General features: G+C 41.0%; 1 protein-coding gene across 1 annotated transcript in view; it reads left to right on the top strand.

Moving 5' to 3' along the window:
- Positions 1-990: 990 nt before the first annotated feature.
- mmp25b (matrix metallopeptidase 25b) overlaps positions 991-11,479 on the top strand; it is a 21,350-nt gene continuing 10,861 nt past the window's right edge. Inside the window, exons 1-8 of the mRNA XM_025057889.1 lie at positions 991-1,143; positions 5,642-5,789; positions 6,539-6,837; positions 7,054-7,233; positions 9,266-9,350; positions 9,441-9,523; positions 10,797-10,949; positions 11,180-11,473. Of these exons, the coding sequence (XP_024913657.1) occupies positions 1,104-1,143; positions 5,642-5,789; positions 6,539-6,837; positions 7,054-7,233; positions 9,266-9,350; positions 9,441-9,523; positions 10,797-10,949; positions 11,180-11,473 (1,282 nt within the window). The 5' untranslated portion in view covers positions 991-1,103. The remainder of the gene's footprint in view (positions 1,144-5,641; positions 5,790-6,538; positions 6,838-7,053; positions 7,234-9,265; positions 9,351-9,440; positions 9,524-10,796; positions 10,950-11,179; positions 11,474-11,479) is intronic.

Here is an 11,479-nt window from a genome sequence, read left to right as displayed (position 1 = left end):
ACCAGCCCCCTCCACAGCTCTACTGTGTGTTTCCATAATAGTGATGTGTCGTTCACGAGTGATTCGGACACATCTTATTTATATGACTCGTGACTCCCGAGTCATATAAAAGATTCATTCATATTGAACTCACGAATTATTCACGAATCACTCTCTGCGAACTAAGCACTCTCTGCAAACTAATCACTCACTGCGAACTAATCACTCTCTGCAAGTGAATCAGTCTCTGTGAATTAATCACTAATTGTCTCACTGCAAATTGTCTCACTAATTGTCAAATTTAGTTTTACATTCACTTGTCCTCTACCAGGATTTTTCATTTGTCAGACTGCACAGATTCGTTCTCTCAGATTTGTTCACAGATTCGCTCTCACAGATTTGTTCAAAGATTCGTTCAAAGATTCATTGTCACAGATTTGTTTTCGCAGATTTATTTTCACAGCGTCGTTCTCGTAGATTTGTTCAAAGCTTTATTCTCGCAGATTCATTTAATTTGTCACGTGACAGACAGCTCGGGTCTCTTTTGCTTTCATTAATCTAAGTCACTGTTACGCGGTTAAATAACAATGACAGGAAGGATGAAGGACACAAGTCACTGTAATGTGTTTTTCTTTCTTATGTTTTCACATGATTTGAATTGCTTATGGCATTTTGTGTACTTTGTAGACTTTGTCGGCGGAAGCAAACCATGGTAGACTTTGTCGTTAGTGTCGGAGAACCACAGCCTTCTTTACAACGCCCACAATTGGGCTAAAGCACCACCTGCTGTAAAATGAATGAAATGATTCGTTCATTTTACTGTTCGAGAGTTAAAGATCTGAATCAGTAAAAAGAGTCGGTCTTCCCATCACTATTCCATAATCTTATCTGTTTTATTTTGTTTGTTTTTTTTTTTTTTTTTTGTTTTTTTTTTTTTTGTTGTTGTATCAATCTGTCAAAAACTGTGTTCATTTAGAATATTATGACATGACCTAACTCACTAAAGAACTAATACTGTGTTGTTTTTGCAGGACTGGTTAAGTAGATATGGTTACCTTCCTCCTCCTGACCCACGTACTAGTAGACTGCAGACCAAGGAGGGCCTTGAGGAAGCCATAAGGACCATGCAGAGATTTGGAGGGATCAAGGAAACAGGGGTGCTCGGTAAATCCAATCATTAATTCACCTTTGACCAATTAATTCTTTGAGGAAGTGCTTAGTGGCTGTGTCTATCCAGCTATCAAAAAAGTGTTTAATCACAGAGGGTCTTTGAAGGAAAGTGAACTACTTGTCATTGTGACGCAACACACCACTGCACAGAACGAAATGTGACATCTGCTTTTAACCCATCACCACAGTGAACAGTGGGCAGCTTTAAGTGCCCGGGAAGCAGTGAGTTGGGACGATGTCATGCTCAGAGCACCTCAGTGGTAACTTGGCAGCTGGTGGACTCAAACCTGAAGCCTTCCAGACCCAAGTCTGCTTCCTTAACCACTAAACCACCACTGCCTCATATAAGTGAGCATTCACATCCCTACCTTTGAAGTGCTAACTGATTAACCTAACTCCAAATCTGCATGGACTGTGGAAAGCTGGAATATCTGGAAAAAATCCACATGCAATCCAGCACTTAGTGAAACACTGTTTGCGTAAATTATCCTAGAAGGCAAACATTTTCTAATTAGTGACCAGAAAATATGCGGTTCAGAAGACCTTCTATAAGATGAATTATAGATGAATGGGTTTTTTACAAGGCACTGATAAAAGAGTGCCTTGTTGCTGGGTCTACAATCACGCAGCATGACCCTGCAAAGGCAAGGTAGGACAGCTTCAGTGTTTACCCATGGAAGGGATCAAGGGGGTCAAGTTCAGTGTGCGCTGGATTGTGGCTATAGAATGGGACCTCGGCAGATCAATCTTTGGCTGGAGTTGGCTGGCTCTGTGCGAGGAATGTAAAAATAATGATTGATCCCTGGCTTTGTGCAAGTATGTTGAGGTTTGCCATGGGAGGGTAACCTCCCTGCCTCTTTGGGTGGAGCGACGTATCCTGACTGCTATTTTTTGTGGAAGCATGACTGGGAGGAACAGTCCCTCCTCCAACATTCTGAATACAATTTCTGCTTGATTATAGGATTCCTGTGGACTTGGTGAGAAGGCTTTTACTGTGTTTGCCAGTTTTCTTGAGGGTTTGGTGCTGTGTGAGTTTTAGGTTTCGTACCCTCTGATAATTCTCTGAGATAATGGCCACTGACTGCCTGATAACAGTCAGATTCAAGATGGTGCTGATGGCAACAGCCTTCTGGTCGCTTTGCAGCACTAACTCTTTTTTCTACTTTCACTCTTACTTTCTATGCTTTTTTATTTCACTCTTTTATTATTATTAAATGTAACCTATGGATGTCCATAATCCTAAAATGGCAACCAGAGCCAGTTATCTTGTTTATTCAAAGGACAAGCTGCTGGCTCTGAGGACAAGTAAAATTGGACTTCGACGTGACATACCGGCAGAGCTCAAGAGGAGGTACCGAGAATGCAGAGCCAACGCTAAAATAAAAGTGAAGATATTCCATCAATTCCCTCTGTTATCATGGGCAACGTAAACTCTCTTTCTAACAAGATGGACGAGCTGTCCACGCTGTACAACCAGCAGATATACTGGGAGTGCAGGCTGTTCATTTTGGAGACTTGGCTTACTGACAGCGTAACAGATTTAAATGTGGATCTGCGAAGATTTACAGCAGTGAGAGCTAAGTTTCTCTTCCATAGTATAGTGGTTAGTGTCAGTTCCATAGTGTAGTGGTTAGCACGCCTGCCTCGGAAGCACAGAGTTAGTATATCTGCTATTAACACAATAATCTTCCAAATATGGGATCATATAGTTCATTTTTTTGTTTTTTAAAGGCATGCAGGAAAAGCAAAACTGGCGGATTCATCATGTATGTTAACAACTGTTGGTGTAATCCCGGATATGTCTCTGTTACGAAAGTTTTATGGTGCCCAGACTTGGAGATACTAGCTGTTTGCCTCTGCCCATGTTACCTACTAAGGGAGTTCAGTCATGTGATCTCTTTTGTGTTTATCCTCCGAGAGCTGTCACAGCCACTGCCTACGAGAAACTTCACACTGTCACAGCAGGGCTGCGGCCATAACATCCTGAGGCTTTCTTCTTGATTTCTGTTGACTTTAATCACGCCACTCTGGACTCTACACTAGGTGACTTTCAACACACAAGGAGCAACTGGACAATTGACCTTCAATATGTTAAAGCTAAAGAAGCATACAGAGTCACCTCCCTGCCCCCTTTCTGCAAGTATGATGATAACCTGTTTTACTTCCAGCCACAGTACACCCCTTTGGTCCAAAGGCAGCCAATCATTAAATCATCAATCAATCATCTAATAACCTACAACAGTTCACTTTCAGAGCAGAGGTCGGTATAGAGGATGCCATCATCTACCTCCTACAGTGAGGGAGAGGATGTTAATGTGGACCACACACAAATACTACTACTTATCTATTTATTCTTTTTATTTACACACAAATACTACTACTTATCTATTTACAACTACTAAACTACTAATCTACTAGCATCCACTGTTAAGGTTTGGCTGATTGTGGGTCTTCTTTTAGCTGAAGATGTGGGTCTGTTTGCTTTATTGGCTGCAGAGGGAAAGGGGGGGCAGAAGTGGATGGAAGTCTGCAGCAGGCACTGGCTCACCAATGAGGCATCTGCTGCAGGCACTTGATCCACCTGAAGGGGTGTCTGCTGCAGGTGCTGGAGCCAATGAAAAGTGCAGCAGATCCTAGAACTGCTACAAACCACTGTGGAGCAAACAGCAGCCTGGTCAGGACAAAGATACAAGTGGCCATAGGTACCAGACAGGAGGAGAGTTGCTCCACTGAATCCACATAAACCATCCCAGAAAATACTGAAGAATTCGGTGGCACCAAGGAAAAAGCTCCAGCAGGCAGTTGCACAGCTGGAATGAATTCTGCCTGATATCACCTGGGCCAAACAGGCTTTATTAAACAGCGACAAACTCAAGATAACATTAGACGTATTACATGTGATACACCAGATAACCCAGAAACAAACTGAAGCAATCTTTTTGGGCGTGAACCCTGAAAAAGCGTTTGTAAGTTGGACTTTTTTTATACAGCATTTAATTTCATTTCACAAAATTTCAATTTCATAGAACATTTGTAAGGACAATCCAGAGTCCGTAATTTCCGGACTATAAGCCGCTACTTTTTTCACACGCTTTGAACCCTGCGGCTTAAACAATGATGCTGCTAATTTATTATTTTAATGGCACTCCGGGTTAAGGGGGAGGCTTGGATGACTAGCAGCGCAAAATCATTTACCAAAACTGGCCACATGCAAAGAGAAACTTTTGCTCAAGTCTGCAAGTGGATCCTGACAGCGTGGCCCAGAGTAAAAAACTCCACTATCAGCAACGGGTTTCGAAAGGTTGGACTGCTGCGAGATGAAGACGACAACACAAGCTCAAAAACATGATATTGAGAGCGACAACAAAGGAGAGAATGGAAAAGTGTGTGACGGAGCAATTCTGACTTCAGTGGTTTTAGTGCATAGGAGGAAGATGAAGATAGCGATCATTTACTTTTCTAGTAGGCTCTGTGTGTTATACTAGTAGCGTATGTCTGTCTGTCTGTGAATGGCTGTGTGCGTATGTGTGTGAGACCCGCACCCCTCCAGGTTGGGGAGGAGATCTTGCCTCAGGTGGAGGAGTTAAAGTATCTTGGGGTCTTGTTCACGAGTGACGGAAGGATGGAACGAGAGATTGACAGGCAGTTTGGTGCAGAGGCTGCAGTAATGTGGTCGCTGTATCGGTCCGTTGTGGTGAAGAAGGAGCTGAGGCGAAAGGCGAAGCTCTCGATTTACTGGTCAATATACGTTCCTTCCCTCACCTATGGTCATGAGCTTTGGGTCATGACTGAAAGAACAAGATCCCGGATACGAGCGGCCTCAGGAGGTGCTCGAGTCCTGTCCCTCTGGGAGGAGACCTAGGGGAAGACCCAGGACACTCTGGAGGGTCTATGTTGCTCGGCTGGCCTGGGAGCTCCTTGGTGTCCCCCCAGAAGAGCTGGAGGAAGTGTCTGGAGAGAGGGAAGTCTGGGTCTCCCTGCTCAGACTGTTACCCCACGACCCGGCCCCGGACAAACGGATGATGATGGATGGATGGATGGTTGCTAACTCAAAGTACACCTACAGTAATAGACCGGTTCAATGTGATGCATGAAATGTAATGTAATGGAAAAACTTACATTTGCTCTAAGACTCAAGAGGGATCTATTTGAAAAATGCTGGAAAGGATGCATTGATTTCATTAGTCCACATAGCTCAGACTTCAAGCTATAATGGAACATCATTTGCAATGTAACCTCCCATGTGCTCTTTCTTTCTTTCTTTTTTCTTTCTTTCTTTCTCTATTTAACCACCTTATACTGTGTCAATTGTTAAAGAACTTGTACAGAATATAACTACCTGTATATGTTGACTTTAAACTCAAAAAGACAATCAAAAAAAGAAGAAAGTGAGCTTCCTTAACAACCAAGCCTCCACCATGTCTTGGACAAAGGGCTGTAGACACTAGATTGGGATATACTGTAGCTAATATATGCTCCTATTCTTTTTCAGACAGCAAGACAATCAAATTAATGTCCACACCAAGATGCTCTTTACCTGATATTGTGGGCGGAGAGGATATGCTTAAAAGGAAAAGGAGAAGGAGGAAACGATATGCTTTGTCAGGCTTGAAGTGGCACAAGACAGAACTTACATGGAGGTATGTTTTCTGTGTTGTCTCTTCTTTCTTTTCTTATTGGTAGAAATGATCATGATGATAACATCACACCCATTTTAATTATATATTATAGATTTAACATGAATGCTCATTCACAGGGCAACAAAGTGCAGAAAAAAAAGCAGACCTTTTGACGTTTGAGTCAAACTACACATTGTATACAAATTGACCCTGTTTGACAAATGCACTTTGGTCCATTGTTTATTTTATCTTATGCACTGTGTTGGCTTTTTTTAGTGATCATTACAGCAATTTATGCTCTTACAGAGAATTTAAAAATGTACTTATTGGTAGATCCGTATACAGCTTGGATATACGTATATATTAGAATTAATATTTGTAAAAAATGGTATATGTTTACAGGAATGTGGATATTTTACTGTAAATATGTTACTGTAAATCAAGCTAGATTGGACAATATCTAGTCACCTTGAGCACCAATTCACTGCTCTGTTTTATTTGTCTTGCAGTATTTTTAGCATACTACTGTCAATAATTATTAATTCTATAGATTAACTTATTTAAACAAAAGAAAATCCAAAACATGTTACTTTACTGCCTTTGTTGCAATAGCATAAATGTGTGGGGATTCCATCAAGTAATTCTGATTCTGACAGTGTAGGGCATCATCAAAATGTTGACCACATCATTTCTGTCCTTCATGCATCAAACTGCAAATCATGTTTGTGAAACTTACAAGTGTGCTGTGATACATGTGGTTTTGCCTACAGTGTCCACAGCTACCCCTCCATCTCTCCAGGCCTTGATCATGATCTGGTGGACAGTATCTTGTCTCACGCCTTCAAAATGTGGAGTAATGCAGCACCCCTAAGTTTCTATCGGCAGGTTGCTGACAGTGAAGGCAATTTTTCTGAAGGCGACATCAGGATCTCCTTTGCTAGTTTGCTGCATGACGATGGATACCCGTTTGATGGGCAGGGTGGCACGCTGGCCCATGCCTTTTTCCCAGGCAAGGATGTAGTAGCTGGGGACACACACTTTGATGACCATGAGATCTGGAGCTATGGAGGTTTGTGTTAACCCAATATATAAGGTTTTACTACCAAACACTATTGCCTGAATCAACCTGATCAAGGTAGCTTTTGCGAGGAATGATTATTATACTAGTGCTAAGTCCTCATTGCAAAAAGTTTGGGCACACCGGTGTAATTTAAAATAACAAACTATACATAACATAAACTATGCATTCATAATCAGAAATACCTCAAACTTCTTAAATCATCAGGAGACAGCAGCAACACGGACTTGTTCACAGTTGCAGTGCATGAGTTTGGCCATGCTTTGGGTCTGTCCCATTCCTCCACTTATCCTTCCATCATGATACCGTACTACCAGGGTGCTGTTGAGGACATTCCAAACTTCCAGCTGAGCTTGGACGACAAACTTGCAATCCAACAGCTCTATGGTTAGTGAAGTTTATCTTTTATTTCAATTGCGATGTGTCTTTTGAAAAGAAAGTGCTCTTGTTTGCGCCAAGAGAAACGCTATGAAATTACAAGACTACTTCAAACTAAGTCTAAGTCACACTAATAATATAGATTTTAGGGTTGCATGATAACAAAAAAAAAGATAAGATAACTGCTAACATACCTGGTAACGTATCTGAGATAAAAAAAAGACAAATGAGCAAATGTGGACCAAAGATGACATCAATAGTATAAACAAAACCCAAATCAGTTTTGATTTTTTGTTGATTTTTATAGTATAAACAAAACCCAAATCAGTTTTGAGTTTTTGAATTGGTGTAAAACATATAGCCCGGTAGGGGCTTCAATCCGGCCCACTTGATGAATTCTGAAAGTAAATAAATGCACAAATGCACATTTAATATATATATATATATATATATATATATTTTAATATAGTTTCAGTTTAGTTTTGCATGAAAAACGGGGGAAAACATGGGATTATTTATAGGTAATTATGTTATACTTGTACTGGTTTGGTCCACTTCACATCTAATCATGCGTATGTGGAGCCTGAATCAAAATTAGTTTAACATCCCTGCTTTTTGTTTGATAAACTATTTGATATTTCAGATAAATGTCTACTGACATAGGTTTTTATTTGATATAATCTTTTGGGATGTTAGTGTAACAAAGGAGAAATGCAGGCTTATTTGCTCCACCCCCGAAACTAATACAGTGGGGCTTCGAGATATGAGCTATCCGAAATATGTGTTTTCCAAGTTACCAATAAGCGACTATTGCAAGGTTTTCCTTGTGATACGAGGAAACATCGAGTTACGAGTGCTCAACCAAGCTCTATTTTTCCACTCGACACTATCGCGTTGTCTTGCTCACTGTCACTGTCACTCACTTGCTTGGTCTTACCTGTCACTTTATCCCTAAATCAAGTCCTCACTTCCAGTCCTTCTCCTACGCTTAGTGGCCCAACACTCTGACACGCTGTTGTGCTCACTGTTCCTTGCTCGGTTATTCTACCCATTTTTAAAACAATAATATAAAATGGTTTCTTAATTATTATTATTTTATATTATCAATACATTTGTTTATATCTATATTTTTGATGTTTAGATGGGGGGTTAAGTTAATTAATAATAGTATATAAGTATAATTCTGGGGGGCTGGAACAAATTAATTGTTTTTTTTTTTAATGCAATAAATGCAATCTAGATACGAGCGGATCGACATACGAGTGCTATTGTGGAATGGATTAAACTTGTGTCTTGAAGCCCCACTATACAGTCATGCTGAGACTGATCGGCAACGTATATGTAGAGTACAGCCGATCACTTTACCGTAACAGAGGGAAAAAGGGCACGATCAAATTACAACACTTAAATTTCAAACAGGACTGTGGATGTCCCCACACTTAAATGAAGATGCTCCTATTTTCACGTGGAGTTACCAGGCGTAGGACATGGTAAGAGAGACAGTTGGCGCCTGACCTTGAGGCCGACTACAAGAAGGCAGGTTATATGTGGGGGCAGTTGGAACACCTGGAATAGGACCGGAGTGCTTGGAGGACTTTCCTTGGCGGCCTCTGCCCAAACTGGGGTGATAGTCGATAGAGTAAAAGAGGACATAGTTAAACTTAAACTTATGATGGTTGGGGTAAAAGAAGAGGCAGAGGATAGGGTGAGATGGAGGCACATGATCCACTGTGGTGACACCTGAAGGGAACAGGTGGAAAAAAGAAGAAGATATTTAGGTCTCGATACAGTTTGTTACTTTCTGAACATATTTTTTATCATTTATAGTTGGTATCCACCATAACATTAAAACCTGCAATGAAGCAACTAACAAGTTCCCTGAATACGGAGGAATATATTGATTTTACTTTAAAAAATTAGTGTGTAATTAACCCCCCCCCCGGAAATAAATGTAAATAAAAAGTAAAATGACTGTAAAAGTGTAAAATGACTGTAATACTGATCACACTTCTTCCCTTATTCTGTCACTCGTTTGCTGTAGGTGTGAAGCAAAGTAAACAGCCCGATGTTTTGAATCCTAAACTTCCCCGATTCCCAAGTCCTTCTCCTCCGAAGCCAACTCAGCTGTGAGTTACTACCCAACTGTCATATAGTGACTACACTGACACATTACATTGAGCTTTTTTAAGTTGTTTAACCCAACATTCCCTGTGTAGGTCTGAGCCCTCCTTCCCGCAGCGCTGTCAGGGAAGTTTTGATGCAGTGGCAAATATAAGAGGCGAGGTTTTCTTCTTTAAAGGTAAAGACTTATTGACATGCTGTCCCTCGGTCAGAATTATTAACTAGCATGCAACAAAGTCCCCAAGTCTGCAGGTCATTTGGTACCAGGCTACAATAGGACACAGCAAAAAAATGTACTTACATTTTACTAATTTACTTAATTCTATTATTTCAAACTAATATGTAATTTAGACTTTGATACTAATAGAATAAATTCAAAAATATGTTTTATTTTGAAAATATAAATACAAATAATAATCCTCTAACGATCTGTGCACGTTAGCTGCAACATGAAAACGTTAGCTGCCTTACCTTAAACACTTATTTCAGAAAACAGGAAGCCCCCTGTGATTTGGATATATTGTCATAGTTAATGGACAGGAGTCCCCATGGACTATGTTGTTTGCAGATGACATTGTGATCTGTAGTGAGAGTAGGCAGCAGCTGGAAGAGAACCTAGAGAGGTGGAGGTTTGCACTAGAAAGAAAAGGAATGAAGGTCAGTCGCAGCAAGACAGAGTACATGTGTGTAAACGAAAGGGAGAACAGTGAAATAGTGAGGTTACAAGGAGCAGAGGTGGTGAAGGTGCAGGAGTTTAGGTACTTAGGATCAACTGTTTAGAGCAGCGGAGACTGTGGAAGAGAGGTGAAGAATAGAGTACAGGCAGGATGGAACAGCTGGAGAAAAGTGTCAGGAGTCATCTGTGACAGAAGAGTGTCAGCTAAGGTGAAGGGAAAGGTTTACAGGGTGGTGGAGAGACCAGCCATGATGTATGGTTTAGAGACGATAGCAATAGGCAGAAGACAGGAGGCAGAGCTGGAGGTGGCAGAGGTAAAGATGCTAAGATTCTCTTTAGGAGTGACAAGAATGGACAGGATCAGGAATGAGGTCATTAGAGGGACAACACAGACAGGAAGGTTTGGAGAAAAAGCTAGAGAAGCCAGATTGAGATGGTTTGGACATGTGCAGAGGAGGGACAGTGGATTCATTGGTAGAAGAATGTTGGAGATGGAGCTACCAGGTAGGAGAAAGAGAGGAAGGCCAAAGAGGAGATATATGGATGCAGTGAGGGAGGACATGCAGATAGTTGGAGTCAGAGTAGAAGATACAAAGAACAGGGAGAGATGGAAATCAATGATTCACACTGGCAACCCCTGAAAAAAGGGACAAAGCCAAAAGGAAAATAAGAAGAAGAAGTCATAGTTAAAGGACAGGCAGCAAAGTATATATTTAATAAATTATAAAAATTATTCATTCTTGGTAACCCAAAACTCTATCACTCCCTGTGAAAGGTGAAAATTTCTGGAGAACTCAGAGAAGTGGCTCTTTAATGTCCCTTAAGCCAGCTCTGATCAAGAACTTTTGGATTGGACTCCCCCCCGGAATACATAAGGTTGACGCAGTGTATGAGAGGAAGAGTGACAACAGCATCGTCTTCTTCATTGGTAAGAAATGATTGTGAGAGTATATCTACAAACTTATTGGAATAGACCAAAGCAGCAGGATATTTCATAAACAGAAAAAGAGTGCATGAAATGGTAACATTGGTTTTGACTTATAGTGTCACATCCTCATTACTGAAAATTATTTAACAGAAATAAATTGAATGTTTAAACCAAAAAGTGCAAACACCATTTAAAACAATTTTCTCATTCCTTATCTTTGCTCATTTCAGGGTCAAAGTACTGGGTTTTCAAGGACACAGTTGCCATGGATGATTACCCTCGTCCTCTTTCTGACTGGAGCATGAAAAGAAAGAGCGGTGCACCAGTGGACAGGGTAGACGCAGCCTTTACCTGGGCCCATAATGGCAAGACCTATTTGTTCAGTGAAGGGGAGTTCTGGAGGTTTGATGAAAGCCAAAATGGGGGAAAGACATCCAAGAAACCAGATACAGGCTACCCACGAGACAACAGTCTCTGGGCAGGGGTGCCCTCTGATATGGATGACGTCATAAGCTGGGGAGAAGGTACAA

This window comes from Cynoglossus semilaevis, chromosome 8 (assembly GCF_000523025.1).
Source record: "Cynoglossus semilaevis isolate Cse_v1.0 chromosome 8, Cse_v1.0, whole genome shotgun sequence".
Lineage (NCBI taxonomy): Eukaryota > Metazoa > Chordata > Actinopteri > Pleuronectiformes > Cynoglossidae > Cynoglossus > Cynoglossus semilaevis.
Note: the sequence above shows the minus strand (reverse complement) of the source record. Positions and strands in the feature narration are given on the sequence as shown.